Source organism: Aythya marila (genome assembly GCF_965140915.1).
Source record: "Aythya marila genome assembly, chromosome: 16".
NCBI lineage: Eukaryota > Metazoa > Chordata > Aves > Anseriformes > Anatidae > Aythya > Aythya marila.
The window spans coordinates 1,546,121-1,568,256 of record NC_139057.1 but is presented as its reverse complement, the minus strand read 5'-3'; the positions used below and the strand labels follow the sequence as shown (position 1 = coordinate 1,568,256).

Sequence of the window (22,136 nt, the reverse complement as noted above, 5' to 3'; positions counted from 1 at the left end):
ATGAGTGTGAACCCGCTCAGATTGTGAGACCCAAGTGGGGTGCACACAGCGGCGTCTGGGTGGCTCTGCGTGCACCAAAGCAGCGTGTCAGTGCTTCTGCTGTGCACCTGAGGGTTTTGCAGTTGCCTTTTCAGCTGCTGTAGGAGCTCAGGCATAAACTGAAGAGAGAAGTACAGGCTGTAAGGGGCAGAAGGCAGCCAGTCATGTAGGAAAGGACAGGATCGGGTACATCTGGTGGTGTAGGAAGTGGAGGATTTTGCTGCGTTCCCTTCTCGTAAGCACTTTTCCTTTGTAATCGTGGGTCCTGGTGGTCTCCTTGTCATTATTTTCTGAAGTCAGGGGGTTAGACCTGGTGTGCAGAGCAGCTCCTCGCCGTTAGCTGTCTGTCGGGGGCACTGGGGTGGAGTGGAGCAGAGGAAGGAGCGTTACGTGACCTCTGTTGGCTTGGCTTGATCAGCTTACAGCTTGCTTACCTTGTCTAGACTGCACGGTAATAGGTTTACAGTGATCCTGGGGAATATAAGTGCTTGTGTGGCCTAAATGCTCAAGCAGTTACAAGATCAAACTGGAAACATGTTTAGCATAAGTAGCTCTGTATTACAAACCTGAAACTTGCTTATGACTTCAAGTGGGCTCCTTGCCTCTGACCACATCGATGGGGGGTGTCAAATCCAAAGGAGAAGATGCAACTGAAAATTATTTCCCTGTAATTTAAGTTTTCCCAGGAAGGGAGCAAATAGGGTTCCATATTCTAGTTGTTTCCTTGTAAACGGGAAGGTTTGTGGCAGGAGAAGGTCTGTGTGGGCCAGCTGAGTTGTTGGGCTATCAGCAAGAGCTTGCGCAGGGCTCTGGGCATTAGTCGTGTTCATGCAGCTCTTTTTGGAGGTTCCCAAGGCACTGCAAGTGCGTGTGTGTGTAGGATCACTCGAAACCAGCCTTGTAAAATTCTGCCTGGCTGCAGTGAGTAATCCTTCCTGACAGGTGAATGAAATATTCTTGGCTTTCGCTGTCCCTGTCATCATCTGTACTGCAGCCGTGGCCAGGTGAGTGGCAGGTAGGCTTTTCTTTTTCCTTGGGCTAGAAAGTTCTTGACAGCTTTACAAACGTGCTGTTAGAGAGAAAGGCATCTGTGGGACAGAGAGAAGGAGTTGCTGAGCAGCCTGGCGCAGCGAGTGAGGATTGTAAAAGTGTTGGATCCAGTTGGGAGCGTTGTTACACAGCGCTGCAGCGCATGCATTTTCTTCCAAGTAGTCAAATGCTAGGACAAAATTGATATCATGGCATATTTCAAGAACTTGAAGCTTGCTTGTAGTCTACATTAGAACAACAACAACAACAAAAAAATCATGTTGGAATGCTTTTCTAGGATGAGCTTGTGTTGAAGTGTCTGTTCCCATGGCTAGAGGTGGTGGTAGCTTGCTCAGGGATGTCTGGATGTCAGGAGCATCATCCTGGAGTTTTCACTAGTTCTACACGAGCAGGACGTGTCGTTACTTACAGCATTGTTTTATCTGGGTTGAAAATACAAGGCAAAGTAAACCGTAAAAAAAAAAAATTAAAAAAATAAAAGCCCACAAATTTGGCACTAAAGTAAATAACGCCGAGTACACAGCCCTACTGAGTTCTTTAAGACAGGCCCTCTCTGTTTCTCAGCACACACTTCAACTCCCTGGGCATTATTTGTGGTGTGCTAAGAGCATGCAGTGGACTTTCAGCTAGTAGGGTGTTTGTAGGGGATAACCTTTCAAGAAGCATCCAAAAATACTGCAAAGTACTCAGTTTGTTATAGGTCTGTACAGTAGTTATGGTGTTTCCCTCGTTCCCTTAGCTTTCCTGCACAGACTTTCATTTACAAAAACCCATTAGCATACATGTTAGCGTACTTAAGATGATTAACTAGAATTTGCTTTCTTTTTTTTTTTCCTCCTTGTTATGTAAACAATATATTGCTTTTGGGAAATTATGATAATTAGGACAAAAGTGGGTGAAAATTAACATATTAATGGAAAGCAATGGAATTATTAGAAGGTAGAGATTTAAGGTCACGTCCACGTGGACAGTCAGTTCCAAATTTCTGGTGGGTGGATGTCCTCGGGGGATGGCAAATACTCTTTTCACCTGCTGGATTTTGCACATTGCGCTCTCGTTTTGTTTGGAGGAGGAAATACCAACACAGCTGCTGTGTGCATTCTTCTGACAAATTAGACCCTTGGGCTGTCAGCACTGTGTGTATCCCCCGAGTCTGCTTTCCCCGCGCTTCTAAGGAGATGACAAGAAGAAAAGAACCAACAATGTCAGAATAGCTTCAAAAAAAAAAAAATTTCATCATTTTCTAGCTCAGCAAAATACGATTTGGGGAAAAAAAAAAAAAAAAAAAAGACCATCAAAGCCTGTGCAGTTGGCTCGTAAGGAGGCTTACAGGGCTCGTGCTGTAATTCAACATGATGCATTCTTCTGTATTTCTGTATCTGCCACAGCAGTAGTACTAGCAGGAGGTGGGGTGATGCAGCGTGTGTGTGTCATAGCTTCCTGTTTGCTCTGGATGAAGCTCAGCTTTTGCACCTTCACTGAGCTGCTCCTGGAGCACGTGAGGGAGCACTTAATAAATTAAAAAAAAATAAAGCGAAATAAAGCAAAGCGTGCGGCGCTGTCGGGGTGTTGCATCTGGGGTCTGCTGTTTGTGGCTAGCTATTTCTTCCACAAATAAGCATTGGAATTTTGTATGTTGATATTTAGGGTGATTGCTTATGGTAAATCAGATTCGTAGCAGGTTGCCAGCCCTCTTTATTTGCTCTTTAATGAGCTTTAGGCAATGTGTGTCAGGCTGTCGCTAAATGCATGTGCACTGGCTCATTCAGAAGCTGCTGAGATGAAGGCACTCGAAGTTCTCAGCTTTAATAGGACAGTGCAAGTAAGGTTTAGGAAACTGCAGGTGGTGAAGAGGTGAGGATGGTGATTTCCCAGCGAATTAATCTAATAGTGAAATACGAAGCCAGAAGACTGACCGCTCGGAGAGTAATCCCTCTGTTCTGCTTGCTCTCTTGCAGTCAACGAGTTCACGGTGATCAGGAAGAAATTCAAGTGCCCGTACTGCAGCTTCTCCGCCATGCACCAGTGCATCCTGAAGAGACACATGCGATCCCACACGGGAGAACGACCTTACCCCTGCGAGATCTGCGGCAAGAAGTTCACGCGGCGGGAGCACATGAAGCGGCACACCTTGGTAAGGAGGCCCCCGTGAGGCAGCTCGGGTGGGTGTTGGCTGGAACCGGAGGTGGCTTGTTGAGATTAAAGATAAGAGGAGCTTCGTCTGCTCTAGGTTTTGTGTTTTGTTTTCCCCTCTGGGGCTCCTCGAGCCTCTGAAGACTTCTCTAGTATCTTTTCTCCCCACCTTTCAAAGGCCCAGTGTTTTGCTGACTGTTCATCCAGAGCTAACCAACACCTGCTCTCCTAACTCAGCCCGAGGGGTTCCTGAAGAGCAACCCGAAGTAGTCTGCACTTCCCGCTTAGTGCTGCTAGCCCGCAGGTGAGGGATTGAACCTAGCATCTCAAACTCGGCCTCGCTTTCTAGCGTGACTTTCTCCTTTCCTCGTGCGCCGCCGCCTGCCGCGGAGAGCCTGTGCGTTAGGGCCTGAAGGTAAAGTAGCTCCTGCTGTCGTCTTCAGGATGAAAAGGGAAATTTCTTCGTGATTCGGTACAGAAAGATTTTTAAAATGTGTCACTCGGCAAGAAAAATTCAAGCCAATGCTACCGTAGTCTGGCAGTAATTAATTATCCAAAAAAAATTTCAATGCTTTATTCAGGGCTGCTACTCAAAGCTGTCTAGGAGGCTGTTGGCTTTTCACAACTTCTTCATAAATAAGTTTTTCTTTTTTTTTTTTTTTTTTTTTTTCAGGGAACAATTAATTTGCCATGCAAAAATGGTTTGTCAAAGCGTAGCATAAAGGTGATACTGTGGAAGAGCACGGTTTCAGTGTAATTATCCCAGTAATGCACGCCAGCAAGTTCTGTTGGCCCTCTAATTAGGCTTGCAGAGAAATTTTGATATATTTTTTAAATACTGGAGATTGTAGCTGCAAGGCTCTCCTACAACGAGAGATTTAAGAAAAAAATCTACGGGATTGACAGTTCCACTGACTCTGAATTAATTTGCAGAAGTCACTTAAACGACTATTTTTCAATTTTTACATTACCTATTGAATTTTTAATGTAAAGAATATCTCACTAGAGGATGTATGCTTAGGCTAATTAGCGTTTTCCTGCTTGGAATTTTCAAAGCCACAAAGAAATGCATTGCCCTCATCCCAGTCCTGCAAGCACGTGCATACCCTTGTGTACTTTCTTTTAAAGGCAATTTAATAGTAGTGATGCAGCTCGGTTCAAGTGTAAAAAAAAAATAAATAATAATTTTTAATTCCTGTCCTGCTCTACAAAGTAGTCCTATGCTCATGAAAATCAGCATATTTTTACGTGCTGTGGCAAAGGCAGGAGAATGCACTATATCCTGCAGGAGTGAGATTGAGGTGATCCGCAAATTAATTTTAGTTGTTGGATTTTGCTACTGGAATCATTCTAGGTCACTGATTTGGTGCAGTGAGCTCGCAGTTCAAGTTCTTTTATTATACACACAGGGAAATGAAGCCAGATATGAATAAATGTGAATAAATGTATGAGAGGGTATTATATCTGAATCTCTCTCTCAGACTACTTTTGTGTCAGGAGTTAAGCTAGTTTAGAAAATACCAGCTGGATTACCAATTCTTCATGCCAGGAGAAATTCCTGGAAAAAAAAAAGCACAACGCTGATAATACCAATTTGTTTTCATGTCAAGGAGCCATAGATGACTCCGAGGTATCTTGTAAGAGATAAAGTAAGGAGAAGAGGACTTCGGTTTGGCTTGGTTTCTTGTTTTGTTGTTGCTGGGGAGGGAGGTGTTACTGCAAGTAAATGAACCTTAATTTTGTTTGGATTTGGCTTTGAAATATTTCCTTGTGAAAAAAGACAGTATGTGGTCCTGTCCTGCCACGCTGTGTCAGCCTGCTGCTGGTGGCAGGATCACTTCGGGAACCTGGGAGCCTTGCACGGGTTATTTTAAACGAGGCCCCAGAAAAACGCCAGTTTTGTCATTCAGCTGAAGTTCCTTTTGAAATGAAGCTGTGAAAAGGGGTGTTTTATTATCCCCAAGCGACACTGCGATCCTCGTTTGCAAAAGAGGCAGTGCAAGCTTTCTGAAGTGCTCGTGGCGAGATTAACTTCTGGATTCGTACGCTGTGCTTCTCTGGTAATCTTGTTTCCGTTATGCATAACATTTTCTGGCTTAATTGTCAATCTCGGGCAAATCTGCAGAGATGAGTGCTGATACGCATCAAGTGAAAATACGTTACAAAAATAACATGTAGAAAAAGGAAATGGGTTTATCACCAAAAAAATATATCTTTTTTTCTCTTTCAGTTCCTCAATTGAGAGCCAAAGACAAGAGGGGACTATTTTAGTTTTATGTTTAGCTCAAATTAAAAAGAATATTTTTTTTAATTCTTTACATAAATTGAAATTAAATATAAATGCCTTTTTTTTTTTTTTAAATTGGGACGTTGAAGTAAATTCAGGACTTTTGAGATGCAAAGACTTCAGGACAAATGATCCTTCTGTGTGGTTTTAGAGCACAAACTGAGGTTTCTGGACCCGTTGCAGTGAACAGGTTGTGCCCAAAAGGAAGTCTGTCCCCTCCTGTGATATCTGCAGGGTTTTTCAGCTAAAATCCATCAGCAATTTCTCAGTTCTAGTTCGAAGTGATTTGTCTCCGTGTGTACAGGACTTTGTAACCTGCTCTGCTGCAGCATCCCACGGGACTGCTGACTGCTCAGAGCAGTGAACCTGGTTATTTTGGCAGGTATTTCATGGCGTACCCAGCCAGCTTTGTCCCTGATGCTGTCCCAGAGGCATGTGCCTGATCCTCAGCAGGGCTGTCCCTCAGTCAGCTTCTGGCCAGCTGTAATTTTCAGAAATTCAGGATATTGTCAGCACGTTTATTTTTCCCCTGTCCAAAGGAATAGTCGTATTCAGTTAGAATGTGTTTTTCCTAATGACACTTTAAAACACCCAGTGCAAAATGCTGTTCTTGTGTTTAATACTTAATAATTCAGTGATACAGTAAGCAGGCTACTTTCTGATCAGCACCCAGAACTATCACTCACTTTGAACACGATGACTTTACTGTCAGCACTGGAAAAGAGGGAGGGAGATGATCGGGTTTTTAACAGATGGTTCAATTATGTTAAAATTTATGTTTCAACGTAATTGAAATGTATGCTTTCAATTATGTTGAAATTTATCTTCCAATTTCAAGATGTTTCAGTTACGTAGTGTCTGTTCTGTAAATTTTTATCTGGCTCTTCTAGCCCCAATTCTGCCCCTTTTTCTGCCTTCTGCAGCAGCGTTCAGCTTCTGGTTCCTGGAAGCCACCCTGCCCTCAGTTCAAAACGAGTGATCTGTACTGAGCTTGTTAAATGGCTTTGACCAGCCTTACCCAGCTGCTTTTGAAACAGCTTACACGTAGGTTAAAAAAAAAAAAAATAAAATACAATGACTTTGCTTGATATGGTTGAAGAATGAGACACGGAGACCAGCTCAGAGCGAGGAAAGCCTGAGGTGGGAGAGCATCAGAGGAGCACTGAGGCTTTGAGCACAGCCGGGGCTGGGGAAACACAAAGGTTGAGCGAGTGCTCGGCAGCAGTAGGTGCTGGGGGGTAAAATCGCTCAATTTGTCCTCTTTCCGAATATCTGCAGCTCAGCTGGGTGTGCCCTGTGAAGAGCGAGTGCGGGGTTATGTGGAAGCCGGCGGTGAGAGCAGATTATCCTGTACGCGGGGCAGGAGCCAGGAGCTGGCCTCGCTGTCGATTCCCACGTGCTCAGAGCAGAGCTGTGCCTGTTTTCGTCTCATCAGCTGCATTTTGCTGAAACAGCCTCCTGCTGAGCCGGGGTCCAGGCAGCCTTGCGCTGAGGGCAAGTGACAGAGAATAAGGCAGCGGAGCCATCGATGTGCAGGCTGTTAAAATCTTACCAGGCAGCTGATTTAAAATAAAAGGAAGCTCTTTTTTTTTTTTTCTCACACGAGGCATGTTTAACCGGCGAAACCTTTCGCAGAGGCGATTGTGAAGATAAAAAGAATAAATGAGTTGAAAAAAGGATTAGACACAGGCGATCCATGCCCAGAGGCTCCGATAGCTGATGGTCTGCACGTAGCAGCTTGCTCGGGATGACCCTAAATCATGGGCTGCTGGAAGTTAGTAGAAGATGGATCGTTCCCTATTTTTATGCTGTTCCTGTGCTGCTGGGCACTGCCAGTGGTAGGGCACTGGAAAGGTGAACTTCTGGGCTGTCCCAGCGTGGTGTCTATAAATGAAGCTTCACCCTGATTTGGGAGCATCCACAAGGGTCTGCTACCCGGCCTCTGCTCCCTGCTTTTATTTTTATATATTATATATATGCGTGTGTATGTCTAATATATATACACCTACCTACATGTATATACTACGTATATAGAGCTTGTGTCTGTGTGTACATATATGAAATTCAGGCATTCTCGCTGTACCATTCCCTCTAAGAGAGGTGCAGGTGAACGTTTTGGGCCAATTTCTTGGCTTCCAACAAGGCAAAAACAGCCAGAGACAGAGCTCACCTTTAATCAGGCGTTCCCGTGCTTCTCAAAGTAGGCACTTTTGCTCGTTGTGTAGTTTTGTTTGGATCTTGAAGCGATTCCTCCTACCCCGCGCAGCATTTTGCCGCTTACAGCTTCCCCTGGAAGTGTGATGGCTCCATATGCCTGCTATCCTCAGAGGTAAAATACAGCATGCTTGGGAGAGCAGACGTTTGTGACGAACCATTTTTCAGCCAGCAAAGTAGTTCAGAAGCAGGCTTAGGAGTGTATTCGGCTGCTTTTTTAGGATGCGGGGTGCACTCACAGTGCTCCTGCTCTCTGCTTCTTGGCAGCAGTGGGCTCGGGAGAGAGGCACCATTAAATTAACACGGCATGAATACCAGTCTGATCGTAATACCAGTCTGATCGTGCATTGCTCTGCTCTTGCCTACAGAGAACTGATGCTTGGGGTGATGTTGGGTTTGATTCTTTTTTTTTTCTTTTTTTTTTTAAAGATTTTCCTCGTGCTTTTTTCATGCTTTGCTGGGCACGGTGCAGCTCCCCCTTGTTATGATCCCTGGGTGTAGCTGTGCTTCACAGCCCGGTGGATGAGAAATTCACAGAGGGAACTACTGCCTCTGGCAGGCCGGCAGAAAACCTCACGTTTCAGTCTTATTGGTGAAACTTTCCGGCGTGTTTCCTGGCAGCTTGGAACTCTTGTATCATCGAGGTTATTTTAAGTTAGTTTGCCAAAACTGTACCAACTTGGTAAAATGATTGCGCCCCAGGTTTGAAAAGAAGAAAAAAAGGAAAAAAGAAAACCAGAGGGATTGGAAGTTCCTCTCAAAACTGCTGGTTTGATCAAAAGGCCTCCTTGGACGGGTTTCCTGCTGTATCAAAGTGTTAGAGTTGAGTTAATTGTGATGGGCTAAAGTTCAGCGATGAAGGCCCGCGGGGATCTTGGTTCTTGGCGTTGTGCCTCGCAGAGAGGGAGCGTGCCTGTCCTTAAAACCCCCGGTCTGTCCTCGCTGGCATTACATTTTCTGATCGTTCTCCTTTCCTAGGTCCACAGCAAGGACAAAAAATACGTCTGCAAAGTGTGCAACCGGGTGTTCATGTCCGCAGCCAGCGTGGGGATCAAGCACGGCTCTCGCCGCCACGGGGTTTGCGCCGATTGCTCGGGCCGGGGCATCGCAGGTCACCTGGACCACAACGGTGGAGAAGGCTCCCCCGACGAGCTGTACCCCGGCGAAGGGCAGTACATGGAAGACCCAGACGACATCAAAGTGGAGGGAGACGAGGAGATGGGAGACGACGACGACATCAAGTGGAAAGACGACGTAGGAATGCCGCAAGACGACGTGATTTTAGATGACGACAAAGATGTCGACTCTCCGCAGGAGCAGGAGAACTCTGGGGAGAACGACAAGGATTTTACCTGGATTTCTTAGGGATTTTATTATTATTATTATTATTTTTCATTTCGTTCTGTTGTTTGTAGGGGGCGGGAGGGCGGGGGAGGAAGGAGTATGTTGGAAAAACTAAGTAGCCTTGTTGTCGTCCATGTGTGCAAAATACTTTCTGTGTTTTCTAAACGAGCCCTTCTCTGTTCCACTCAGATACTGTGTTAGCGGTGTCGCTTCCAGTGACACGACCGACTTCACCTTCCCCCTTCTCCCTGCAGGAAGAAACCCGACCTGGAGCGAGCCGGGCTCTTGCGAGTGACTTACGGTGTCCGCGGGGAGGAGCGGGCGACTCGCAGGCTGCGTAAAGCTTCTTCCCCCTGTACCTCTCCCGCCCCGAGCCCAACACCGGGGAGATCTTGTATCCGAAGCAGGTTTTTTTTGGTGGTGGTTGTTTAATTTTTAACACCTTTTCTGCGTTACGAAATCCCTGCGGCGGTGCAATGGCGAACCTAACGTGGAAACAAATCGCTGGGTGTGTTTTTGAGGGCTTTCCCTAACGATGCGGGCCTTTTTTTTTTTTTTTTTGCAAAGTTGTGTAAAGAGTTTTTATTGTTTTTTTTTTTTTACGGAGCCAAATAGATCAAAAGGCAAGTCAGATTTGCAGCCTTACGAGTTCTCGTCATACAAGTAGATTCGTAGCTTCCAAAAAGAATCACCATCAGAAAAGATCATGGCATTTTCTTGGACCCACTGGCACCTTACCCGTGTCCCGTCTTCCAGCCTTGCTTACCGCATTCACCCAAACGAGTGCTGGTGTTTCCACAGAACTCTTTTTTGCTATAAAGGGCACGGGTAATTGTCTACCTGTCATCGTCTCCCACAGATATTTTCACTTCTCTCCCTTTGCTCAGCTGCCTTTTTCATAAATATATGCAAACTGTAGTTTAAAAAAAAAAAAAAACACAAAAACGAGGCATTTAGCAAAGTGCAGGATGGACTGTGAAATATAGGAAGCCAAGGTGAGGAAATCCTAGGGCAGGGGAAATCCTGCTGCTCCTGCCCAGCAGGCTTCAGCAGGGCCAGGGTTTCTCCTGGGTGCGTTGCTCTTCCTTGCCAAGCTGCAAACTTCGATTCATCCTTGGTAGGGGTAAAGCCTATCAAATTCACGAAGGAAACCTTCAGTTTCAGCTGCACTGGTTTGATGTAAATTTGCAAATAGATTTTTTTTTTAAAAAAAAGAGAACCAGGTTTCTCTCCTAGCACGTCTCCTGAAAGGTTTTGTGGGTCTGCTCCAGGTAGTTGGATTCTCCTTGTCCATATCGGCCACTGTTGCCTTCTTCCAACTACAAGGAAACGACAACAAAGTGCATTGGAAGTGTCTTGTTCCTGCGAGAAAGCTTGTTTTACCTTTCACCTCTTTGCTTCTGGTGCTTTTTTTAACAAAAAAAGAAAAGAAAAAAAAAAAAAAAAAGCTGAAGACCTCACTATTTCCTTGCCGTGGAGCAATTTTATACAATGTCTGTGATGACGGTATCTTGAAACCTGCCACAAAAGACAAACCTGTTGCCAGAAAGCCAAATGACTAAAAGGTGCTATTTTATTTTTTTTTCCAGTGGTGGGAAAGGCGATCTCTGTGGGGAGGGAAGGAGTTATCGCAGGTGTTGTTTCCTTAATGAAAAAGCACGGTTCCCCCCAGCCAAGAAAACAGTTTATTGTACAATAAACCCCAGGAAAGCAAAGGATCTTTCAGGATTTGAGCTGCTGAGCACCAGGGCTTGTTTTCGGGGAGCGTGGCCACGCGGGAGCCTTGCTCCTGGCCCTGCAGGAGCTGCTTCTCCCTCATCCCCGTGGCACGAGCCACATCCAGGGGTCGTGGTTTTTATTTTTGAGTCCCTTGCTCTGCAGCCGTCTCCGGTTCCCCGCAGAAGCTCGCCACCTTCTCTCTGCCTTTTTTTCCCCCTTCGTGCTGACGGAGGAGCCTCCAGCACCTCCTGGCTGCCGGCTTTGGGTGCTCGGCGGCTCCTTTCTCCCCGAGCCACCTCCTGGCCCCAGGTCCAGCAGCATCGGGCTCGGGGGGGGGGGGGGGATCCCCGTAGTCCTGCTGCTGTAGTCCTTAGGATTGGGGAGGTGAAGCGGACCCTGTCGCTTTGAGCCAGGACGGGCAGCCCCTCTGCAACCCTCTCCTGGAAATACTGAAAGCATAAAGCGCTGGGGGCGCGTCGAAAACGTTTTTATTGACCTTGTACAAACCTGGGTTTTGCATTTTAGCTTCTTGTCAAGCCCTGTTGCTGTATTTAAAAGACGTGAACAGAACCGGTATTTTACGATTGGACCTTTGTATGCTTTTTTTTTTCTTTTTTTTCTTTTTTTCTCTAAATACAAAACCAATCAGCGGTTGCCTGTTGGGGGGGGTCCCGGGGCGTTGCCTTGCACGGGCTCTGTATTTATTGTACCTGTAAATGTGGAGGGGTGGGCTGGGGGTGGCCGACGGCCTCGCAGCCCTCACTTGTTACGTGTAGACAAATACATACAGTACTTAAAAGATATCTGTAGCTTTGCTTTTTATACCTAAGAGCTGTTTTATTTTATTTTTTTAACCCAAACCGTTCAACCCCCTTTGTTTCTGTGACATTCCATCTTGCTCATCTGTTCCGATTCCAGAGTAAGAATTTCGCTACCCTGCCCCTGGGGGAGAGCCACAAGCACTCACCCCAGGTTTTCCTTCTCCTCCCTCTCCCTAGCATTTAGGTGGCTCCATCTCCGTGATCACTTAACGGGGTGCGTAGCTTTACTTCGCTTGGCATTGGGAAATATTTCCTTTTTTTTTTTTTTTTTCCCCCTTCTTTTCCATTTTTTTTTTTTTTTTAACGGCGGACAGTAAGCCACGCGGCTTGCAGAAACGTTTCCTAGTAGTGCCACTTTTGAAGCTCTTTGAGCTGAGAATGCAAAAAAAAATAAAAAATTAAAAAAAAAAAACAGAGAAAAGAAAAAAAAAAAAAAAGGAAAATCCACAGAAAAGCTAACTTGTTATAATGTTACCATTATAATATAGCACATGCTTCTATATTACTAACATACACTATATATACCAAATAAAATCGTTCTAATATGTGATGTATATTTTTAAGTGCTTTGTTTCGCTGGAGGTGTGCAGACGTGGAAACGCAGGTCCTGGAGAACTGCTCCTGACGCTTCCGTGCTCCGGAGGGCTCTAACCGAGGCTCGGTAGTTAAAAAAAAAAAAAAAAAAAAGGGCACTTGGGTTTTTTTATTTAATGCTGAAACTTTATACGACGCCACCGGTTGCCGCGAGCAGCCGGTGCCGGGGGGCTCGGGCGTGGGATTTGGGGGGGTGATGGGGGGATAAGGGCTGCAGCCCCCAGCCCCGTGGGGCCGTGCTCTGTGCCCGGACACTGCCTATGCAAACTCGGTGCAAAACGCTCGCCCTGCCTGTCCTACCCACCTAGGGTGGCCTTCGGCACCGCGTCTTTGTCCCCTACGTCCCCTCCGGGCTTCGTACGCCTTGCCGGGGTTCCCTTTTTTTTTTTTTAATTTTTTTCTAACTGTATATATGTCTGTGTGTGTGCATGTGTGTATATACAGCACTATATACGCACATACAGCTCTAGTTTCCAGAAATAGCTCCCTTAGAGATGAAAAATTAATCCATGTAGTCCAGTGATGAGTTGTTTTTTTTTAAGTATTCACACTTGTAAAGGTTGCTCCCTGAATTTCTTTATACTATTCTTTAATTTTTAAATATCAAAGCGTGCCAGGAATTGGAAGAGCATTTCAAAAAGTGCTTTGAGAGCTTCTCGTGCAGGACAGCACCCGGGGGTGTGAAAGCATCCGTGCGCTGTCCTCGCCTTCAGCAGACGTAGCCGAGGAGCGGAGACATCGTGCAGGCAGGCTTGGCGCAGTGGGTAAGGGAATTCAGTAGCGATTAAGGCAAATTCCCTTCTTGGCATCTCCCATCAATTTATTTCAAAAATATATATCCTCAAAAAAAAATCATAAATTGTCTGTTTTTGCATAGGTTTGTCCCTTGTGGACGAGGCGTTAAGGTCACCCTCAGACCTCACAGCTCGGGGACAGTTCGGTGGGGAGGTGACAAGGGGGGGACTAAGGAAGGATCGCAAAGTGACTGTCCCTTTTGTTTTTTTTTAACCAAAAGCCAGTGTTTTGGACTACAAAAGGAATATTTTTCGTACGAAAGGAAGCCCGCTCTAGCGTTAGGTCCCGTTTTTTCTTTTGTACCTCGACGTATGCCTTTAACTGCTCTGCTTTTCCAAAGCGAAAGCTGCGTTCGGTCGGCGTTTTGTACGGATGGTGGGGGAATTAAAAGGACTTCTGGCAGCCCGCGGGGGCCGAGGGCGCGGGGCCAGGCCCTGCAGCCCCTCTCCCCCCGCCGCTTCCCGTTTTGCACATCGCCCTTTAGGAAAGAAACTCCATGAAAAAAAAAAAAAAAAAAAGAAAAAAAAATGCAAAAACTGGAATTTTTTGCAATATCCTGAAAGATAATCTTATTTTAGCTCATTCTGTGACATGTGCGACTCCTATGAAAGCCATACTTAATGGTTCTTTTTATTCTTAGTTCCTATATTGTTTTGAATTTCTGCCTTTTTGTTTTTTTTTTTTTTAGTCCTGCATAGTAAGAGTGCTGTGTGTATGCTTTCATATATATTTATTTTTCAACGTGCTTTAAACCTGTCTGCAAAAAGAAAGCTAAACAAAACAAAACAAAAAAAGGACAGTGTTTGAAGATTGTTGATTATTTTTTTTGCTGGGAATATTCTATATTATACTGACTTTATATTAATTATTATAAACCTGTGTTTGTATTGAAGATGTGTTTAATATTTTGGGGGAGGCGAGGAGATTTTAGGAACCAGAAGTCAGTGGGAGAACATGGCTGTGTTGTACTGATTTTCTGTAAATGTAGTTCAGGTAAATATGCCCTTATTTTCTAGGTGATCTCACAGTTTCTTGTCTGCCTGGGCACGCCGGAGGTGTGCCTCTTGATTATAATTACTTTGTGATGGGATTTAGCTTAGACATACTTGCAAAAATCAATCAGTTTCAATAAATTGGGAAATTGCTGCTAAATTTTTGGTCTGGCTCTTGTTTCTATCTTTTTTTCTTTCTTTTTTTTAACCTTTTTTTATGCCCTCGGGGTGCTGCTGCCTTTCCCACCCTGGGTCCCTCCAAGCCCCTGTGGCTCAGCCGCCTCCCAGCACCAATTTCTTCACTTTTGGGGCTTTTATTGAAATGAAAACGCTGCCTCAGGCCCTGCTCCTGGTTCTCAGGAGGACAGGGACAGATCTGTGCAGCCCCCCCAGTGCTGAGGATGCTGCAGGATTGGGGCGAGGGCTGCACCAAGACCCCCTCCTCACCCCCCCTTATATCACTTTTCGACAGCAGAAGCCCCAAAAAAAGCAGGTAAATGAAATCATTAAAAAAGAATAATAATAATAAAAAAGAATCCAATTTTTTTTTATTTTTTTTCTGGATCTGACACATCCCACCTCGGCGCCGCAGCTGGACGCGAGCGAGGGCTGAGCCTGGCACGGGCCCGTCCCAGCCCACGGGGCCAAAGCAGCCGGACCCCCTGCTGAGGGGGGGGCACCCTGCAATGGGGACCCCCCCTACACAAGGGGGAGCAGCCCTGGAGTGGGACGGGATGGGGGAAAAGAGGGGTGAAGGCCATAAAGCCCTGTACAGCCCCCGGGGCAGGAGGCGGCACGACGCCACGGCCGGCGCGCTCTGAGGCCCGGGGAGGGAGTAGTTTAAAAAATAGGACTTTTTATATATTTTATTTAAAAAATAAAAACACACAAAAGGAGAAAAAAAAAAAAAAAAAAGGAAAAAAACAAACAAACAAACAAACAAAAAAAAAAAGAAACGTCTTTGTGCAGTTTGGCTTAGTGCAAATGGGCGCGTTCCTGCAGGCACTTCCCGGAGCACGGCCCCCCCGGCGGGAGCGGCTGCTCCCCAGTTACAAAAAAAAAAAAATCGAGAGAAACGACGATACAAAGAGTAAAAACCCCCCGGGGGGGGGGGCACCCACGTCCACCTCGGGCACCCCAGGGTGCCCTGCCTGCCCCAGCTCAGGGACACGCGGGTGGGGGGCAGGAACAGGCACCCCGGTGAGCCCCCCCCCCCCCCCAGGCCCTAGGCACAGCTTATTTGAGCAGCGGGCAGCCCCCTGCCCTTAAGGGGGGGGGCTCCACGGGACCCCAACCCCAAATGGGGGTGGGAGAAGCCGGCCGCCCCCCCCCCCAGCCAGCCCCCACCGCTGTGCCAGCAAAAAGGGGGGGGGGGACAGAGAAAGATTTAGCTTATTTTCAAAGGAAAAAAGAGGGAAAAGCTCTGTGGTGGTGATGGGGGCGGGGGGGGCTGTGTGCATAAAGCTTTTTTCTTTTTTTTTTTAGGGTGGGGGGAGCATTGGCGGGTCAGGGTCAGGCCCTGGTGCACATGGGCCCCCCCCCCCACCCCATGCCCCATGGGGGCCCCCCCCCATGGCCGCGGCAGCGCGGGGCCGTTCCCTGAGTCCGGCGGGGGGCCCCGGGGTTTGAGGGAAGGGGGGACAAAGAAGGGGGGGGGGGGGGGCGCAAAGGCACCTCAAGTGCAAAATGTGCAAGAAGAAAGGAAGGGGGGGGGGGACAGGTAAAAAATAAAGGGGGGGGGGGGCTCAGTCGAGGAAGCGCTGGCAGGCCTTCTTCCAGCGGCACGCCGTGCACCACATCTCCCGGTTCTCCATGCCGTACACCTTGCGGCACTTCTTGGCCTCCCCCCGCGGCTTCCTGAGGGGGAAAAAGAACGAGGTGGGGGGGGTCAGGAGGGCGTCACGGGGTGAGGTGGGTGAGGGGGGGGGTCCACGGCGGTGGCACCGACTCACCTGGGGACAGCGGGCGGCTTGGGCAGCACCGGGGTGGGCACCGCCGGCGTCAGCGCCACCGGGGTGGGGGGCACCGGCGGCCGCTTGTCCCCCCCCGGGAGCCGCGGGGGGGCCGGGCAGCCCTGTGGGGAGATAATAGGGGCACCCGTTAAGTTAAAAGAGCACCCATGGGTGCAGCACGGTGGGCACGGGGCGAGGCCTCACCTGGTACGCGTGGTCGGTGTGGACGTGGCAGAGGCCGCCGGGGGGGGCCGCCGGGGGGCTACGGGGGGAGGCCAGAGGCAATTCGGGGCTGGGCAGCGCCTCCGTGCCCGGGAAGGCGGGGGGGACGGAGGAGGTGGGAGAAACGGGCGTGAGGCTGGAGAGCCCGTCCGTCAGCGAGTCCACGTCCACGTCCAGCTCCGTGTAGTAGAAGTCCTCCTCGCCGTCGCTCTGCTCGAGGTCGGCTTTGCGGCTGGAGGGACGGCGGGGTTGGGGTAAGGGGAAAGGGGATTAACACCCCAAAAAAACACAAAAATAAAGGGGTTGGGGGCTGCGGGGTGAGGGGAGCCCCCGCGCTTACCCAAGGTGCACGGTTCGGATGTGCTTCTGCATCCCTGAGGAGCTGCTGAGGACTTTGCCGCAGCTCTTCCACAAGCACTTGAACATCACCTTGGTGGAGTTCTGCAGGAAACAGGGGGCAGCCCCGGCCCCAAATTCAGCCCCACCATCATTCCCATCCCCATCACCATCCCAAATTTCATCCTGCCACCCTCTCCAGCACCAAACTCACCGCCATCCCCAACCCCAAGCCCACCACCTCCAACCCCAAGCCCCCCAAACTCTCCAGCCCCAAGCCCACCACCATCCCCAGCCCCAACCCCAAACCCAGCCCCATCCCCATCCCCGTCCCTGTCCCTGTCCCAATCCCACCTTCCTCTTCCGCGGGATGGGCTCCCCGAAAACGAAGTGGGTGCCGTCGGGCTCGTCGGGGCCCTCGTCCGGCGGCGGGGCGGGCAGGAAGGCACCGGGGACGTGGCCGGAGAGCGGGGGCGAGGGGGTGGAGGGGGTGGAGCGGTCGCTGGGGGGGTCCCAGCTCCAGTCCCCGCTGGTGTTGCTGCTGCTGCTGCAGCTGGAGGACATGGTGGGCGCCTCCAGCCAGGGCTCGCCACCAGGATCTGCTGCAGAAGAGGAGGAAGAAGAGGAAGAGGAGGGTGAGATTCCACCACGCTGCACGCCCAGGGATATTGGGAGGGGGGGGACGAGGGCACGGCATCCCCAAAATTTCTGCTCTTACCTGGGGTGGGGGGTGCTGGGGGGTGGCCGAGCACCAGGGGGCTGGTGGAGAGGCTGGTGAGCACCGCCGCTGCCATCACCTCGTCGATGCCCGCCTTGCCCAGGGGTTTTCTGCCAACGAGAGCAAACGGGGGCTGCAATGAGCACGGCCGGGCCCCCCCTCTCCTTCCCCGTGCCCCCCCATCTCCCACCCGGGGTGTCGGGGTGATCCCACCCCCGTTTAGCCAAGGTGGCACCAGGAGCCGGGGGGGGGGGGGCACCGGCACCTGCATCCTGCTGAGTTAAACGTGGGTTTAGCTCAGCCGGGGCCGAACGACTTCCTGAAGTGGAAAAAAAAAAATAGAAAAATTAGAAAAAAATAAATAATAAAAAAAAAAAAACCGCGAGCGGGAGGTCAGGAGCCGCAGGAGCCATTTTGCAACCGCGTCCCAAAGCTGCGGCCCCGCAGGAAGGAGCGGGACAGCCCCGAGGGGGTTGGGGGGGGGCTGAATTTTGGGTGGGGGGGGCTCCCAGACGGACACACGGACGGACACACGGATGGACACAGCGCCCTGCCGTGCCCCAGCTCCCGCGAAAACCGAATCGGCGCGCGCTGAGCAAGCCCAGATTTTTATTTATTTTTATTTTTTTTTTCCCTTTTCCCTCAAATTCGCGCCCGAGAGCGGGACCGGGGGAGCCCCGGTGCCAAGAAGCTGCCGCCTCCACCAGCTCCATTTTCAACCCCGGGCACGGGGCCACCGCCGGGGCTCCGGGACCCCCGTGGCGGGCAGGGAAGCCCCCCGGGGGGGGGTCCATCGGTGCATGGTGCCCCCCATCGTGCTCCTACCTGGGGGGGGGAAAGGGGATGCAGGCGGCGTGCAGCGCCAGGCACCGCTCCAGCCCCGCGTCCAGCACCCGCAGCACCGCCTCCTGCTCGGGGGGGGCCAGCCCCAGGGGCTCCCCCAGGCGCCGCAGCCAGCCCCGAGCCCCCCGGCGGGGCAGCGCAGCCTGCGGGGAGAGAAAAGGGGGGGGGACGTTAGATATTATGGGGGGGGTGGATTCTGAGTTGATCCCTTCAGGGATCTGTTCCCTATAGGGGGGGGGGTTAAGGAGGGGTATTGGGGGGGATAAGGGGGGTGTGTGGGGGATAAGGGGGTATGGGGGGGGGATTTTGGGGGTTTGGGGGGGGTGGGGGGACAGCGCTGTGCTTGGGGAGTGCGGGATCCCGCTGGTGTGCCCCGAGTGGATCCCAAATAGATCCCAAATAGATCCCAAATAGACCCCCCCCCCGTATAACTGGGATCTACTGGGGACCCCCCCGAGCCCCACAACATCCCCAGCCCCCCAAAAAACACCACGGGGCTGCTCCCCCCGCCCCCCCCCCCACCTCCCACCGGTGGATCCCCGGTGGATCCCAATGAAGGGGGGGGGGGGGGGCGTGTCCGCCGGGCCGGCCGCCAGCGGATCCCTCCCGGGGGGGCGGGACCCAGCGGCAGCGCGCGCTTCCCGGGGGCGGCACCGGCGAGCGGGACGGGACGGGAGAGGGGGGGGGGGACACCGGGAGGGTCCCGGGGGTTACCGGAGGGTCCCCGTGGGGGGTTGGGGGGTACCGGGGAGGGGTCCGCTCCCCCCCCTCCCCTCCCACCACCCCCCCCCCGGCGCCATCTTAGCGGCGGGGAAAGTTTGGGGAGGGCGCGGCGGGGCCGCTGTCAGCACCGGCACCGGGACGGACACCGGGCACGGCCCCCCCCCCACCGCTACCACCGCCACCACCACCGGCACCGCCGCTCTCCCGGTACCTGCGGGGCCCCGTCGGGCTCGGGAGGGAGGCGGCGGCGAGCACGGCGGCGGCGGGCGGCGGAGGCGGCGGCGCCGGGCGGCGGCAGCAGCAGGGCGCAGGCGGCGGGGGGGGGGCGCTGGGGCTCCATGCGGGGCGGCGGCGGCGGCGGCGGCCGCGGCCGGGGGCCCGGCGGGGAGCGCTCCGCCGCGCGGCCCGGTATCGGCGGAGGCCACGCCCCCCCCGCCCCGCCGCCTCTCGCCATTGGCTGCGACGCGCCGGGATGGAACGCGGCCGCCGCCTCCTCGGCTTCTCATTGGTTGCGGCGCGCTGCCACTTGGCCCCCTCCCTTGCCCCGGCCACGCCCCTCCGCCCCGGCCCCGCCGCCGCCATCTTCTCGCCGCCCCGCCCCGGCCCCGCCGCCACCCCCGCCGCCACCCCGCCCCCGTGCCCCGAAAGTTGACGGAATGTCCCCAAAAGTACCGCTCCCCCCCCCCCTCAAATAAAGCGGCTTCCCCACACACACACCGAGCTACACCCAAGTTGTGCCGTCCCCAAAGCACGGGGCGACCCCAAGGGATTGCCGACCCCTCCCGCGCAAAGTGCCCCATAACCTAAAGTGCTCCCCAAAAAGTTGTGCCCCCCCAAAAATAAAGCTTCTGCAAACTCTGAGGGAAGCCTGCAGAGCCCCCTAAAGGCCAAAGGGGGCCCAAGAGTTGTAGCCCGCCACCCAAAGTCGGGGGGCTCCCCATAAGCTATAGTGTTCCCCAAAAAGTTATGCCCCCCCCAAAAAAATTATGGGGCTTCCACGAAGTTAGGACCCCCCTAGACCCCCCAAAAAGTCGCTTCATAGCCTTAGGGCTCCCCCGTTAGCTATAGGGTCCCCCATAATTTACAGGGCTCCCCCTGAGGCTGTGCCACCCCACACGGTGTTTGACCAAATTTATGGGACCCCCCCCCATATTACTCACCCCACAGTTACAGGGGATCCCCCAAATTTGTGGGGTTCCCCAATATCCTGGTAACCCCCTCAGAAAAACGCTAAGGTCCCCCAAAAGTTATGGGGGTGCCCCACTGGCTGCTGGGCTCCCCTGGGAGTTACGGTGCCCCCCCTTTGGGGGAGACCCCACCAAAAAGCCCCCGGCCCCACAGGGTCCTGGGCTGCCCCCATTGCTTGGGGTGCCCCAGGAGCACGGGGTGTTTTGGGGTGCCCCAGGATTGTGGAGTGCTTGGGGTGCATGAAGTCCTTGGGCCCCCAACACTTTTGGGGTGCCGCTTCTGCTCCTCTCCTGCCCCAAAACCCACAGGGCTGCGGGCAGGGGCCGCTGTGGGGCTGTTTGATTTTTCCGCCCCACAGCCTGAAGGCCGGGACAGAGTCCGTGCGGTCACCCCCGGGTGGCCCCTGCCTGTCCCTCCCCCAAATTCCTTATCTGTGTCCCCCCCCAGTATCCCCCTGTTCCCAGCCCCACTGTCCCCTTGCACCCACAGGACCCCACACCACAGATGGGGGCTGAGGAGCACCCGTGGGGGCTTGGGACCTCCCCAGCCTGTGGGACCAGCACGGCCCCACAGCCCTCGTTAGCACTCGGGAGTTAACGACCAAGCACCCTGAGTTATGAGTTATTAGGGTTTATGAGTTATTAGGGTTTATGGCAGCGGGAGCGGGGTGGGGGCTCCCATTGGCCACCCCCCAGCCTGGTTTAATGGTTAACGCCGCCGACCCCAAATGGCACAACGCCCGGCGGCACTGCGGGCACCGCTCCTGGCACACCGGGCTCGGCCCCCTGCCATGGGGTGTGCGGCTGTGGGGGATGTGGGGGTGTATGGGGTGTGGGGGTGTATGGGATATCGGGATGTATGGGCACAGACTGTATGAGATATGGGGCTCTATGGGATATGGGGCTCTTTGGGAAATAGGGCTGTATGGAATATGGGGCCGTATGGGAAACAGGGCTGTATAGGATATGGGGCTGTATGGGCGCAGGGTGTATGGGAAATGGGGCTGTATGGGCACAGGCTGTATGGGATATGGGGATGCATGAGATATGGGGCTATATAGGATATATGGCTGTATGGGTGCAAACTGTACGGGATATAGGGTTGTATGGGAGTAGGCTAAATGGGGTTTGGAGCCCTACAGGCTCCACCCTGCTGTATGTAGGATACGGAGCCACTCAGCAGGCACAGCTCCGGGTGTGGGGCTGTTGTGGGTGCAGAGCCCTGGGGCTGCCTGCACCATACGGTGTGTGAAGCCATACGGGCTGCATGGGGCGTGCCGGGCCATATAGTGTGCAGTACGGTGTGCAGCACCACAAGATGTGCACCCTGTGCAGCAAAGCGTGCAGCGCAGCGCAGCATGCAGCACCCTACAGCGTGCAGCACCCTACAAGATGAAGCACAGCACCCTACAGCGTGCAGGGCAGCGTGCAACACCCTACAGCACACAGCACCCTACAGCGTGCAGCTCAGCACCCTACAGCCTGCAGCACAGCACCCTACTCCAGCACCGTACCTACTTGCAACCTGCTTGCAGCTCCCTACAGCTCGCTGGGCTCCTGCTCGCTCCCCCTTGTGGGAACAGCACCGCCCAGCACCGTCCCCTTGCAGCGGGATGGGGACCCCAAGCCCATCATGGGCTGGCGCAGAGGGGCAGGAGCCCGCAGCCTGTAGGGCCCAGCTGTGCCCGGGCAGGGAGGGTGCTCGGTGCTGCCAGCCCTGCCTGATCCCCCTGACACCACTTTGGGGACCCCATCTGTCAGACCCCAAGGTGATGTTTTGGGATTCCTCGTTTGCCACCCCGTTTTGTGGGGCCCAATTCCATCGCCCCGAGGACTGGGAAATGCTCTCGCATTTCACTGGGAGCACGCCAGGCTGAATGGGACTTACAGGTGACAGCACCCTGCCAATGGGGCTTTTTTTGGCTGCCACGGTGCTGCTGGGGCAGGTTTGGGGGATGCTTCAGCCCCCGAGCTCATCAGGAGCGATCGAAAGCTGTCCTTGGTGTGTGTGCGGAGCCTGCCGCTCCTGGGGAGGCAGCGCAGCGATTCCCACAACCCAACCACCCCAAAACTCATGGGTCCCATCTTTCCCTGGTCCTACTAGGACGTGACGCTCACGTGTGGGGCTGCTGCAGCCCAAACGCAGCTCCCAGGGGACTCGGATGAA

The 22,136-nt window shown here is 52.3% G+C and overlaps 2 protein-coding genes across 8 annotated transcripts in view; one reads left to right on the top strand and one right to left on the bottom strand.

Annotated features, from left to right (window-relative positions):
- The window catches only part of ZBTB46 (zinc finger and BTB domain containing 46), a 54,243-nt gene extending 44,230 nt beyond the window's left edge, over positions 1 to 10,013 (top strand). For 5 of the 6 annotated variants that reach the window (XM_082773510.1, XM_082773506.1, XM_082773507.1 and 2 more), the window contains 2 exons: positions 3,048 to 3,223; positions 8,702 to 10,013. In XM_082773510.1, the coding sequence (XP_082629636.1) occupies positions 3,048 to 3,223; positions 8,702 to 9,088 (563 nt within the window). In that variant the 3' untranslated portion in view covers positions 9,089 to 10,013. Of the gene's footprint in view, positions 1 to 3,047; positions 3,224 to 3,400; positions 3,527 to 8,701 lie in introns of all 6 variants that reach the window. The other variant, XR_014318631.1, reaches the window with a different exon arrangement.
- Positions 10,014 to 14,587: 4,574 nt separating this feature from the next.
- Positions 14,588 to 19,280, bottom strand: SLC2A4RG (SLC2A4 regulator). Of its 2 annotated transcripts, none has more exons than XM_082773514.1 (8): positions 18,994 to 19,280; positions 18,042 to 18,202; positions 17,217 to 17,326; positions 16,853 to 17,097; positions 16,503 to 16,603; positions 16,145 to 16,394; positions 15,941 to 16,062; positions 14,588 to 15,845 (listed from the first exon to the last, which is right to left on the bottom strand). In XM_082773514.1, exons 1-8 carry the CDS (start codon positions 19,234 to 19,236, stop codon positions 15,734 to 15,736), a joined length of 1,344 nt encoding a protein of 447 aa, XP_082629640.1. In that variant the 5' UTR covers positions 19,237 to 19,280; the 3' UTR covers positions 14,588 to 15,733. The 2 variants fall into 2 exon arrangements, with proteins under 2 accessions (XP_082629640.1, XP_082629639.1); XM_082773513.1 differs by having other exon boundaries at positions 16,853 to 17,100; positions 18,994 to 19,251.
- Positions 19,281 to 22,136: the final 2,856 nt, after the last annotated feature.

Coding starts and splice junctions, on each gene's coding strand:
- SLC2A4RG (XM_082773513.1), bottom strand. CDS start 19,236: ATGGCGAGAGGCGGCGGGGCGGGGGGGGCGTGGCCTCCGCCGATACCG. Junction 17,327..18,041: donor ATCCCCTTTCCCCCCCCCAG/GTAGGAGCACGA, acceptor TCTCGTTGGCAG/AAAACCCCTGGGCAAGGCGG. Junction 15,846..15,940: donor AAGCCGCCCGCTGTCCCCAG/GTGAGTCGGTGC, acceptor TTTCCCCCTCAG/GAAGCCGCGGGGGGAGGCCA.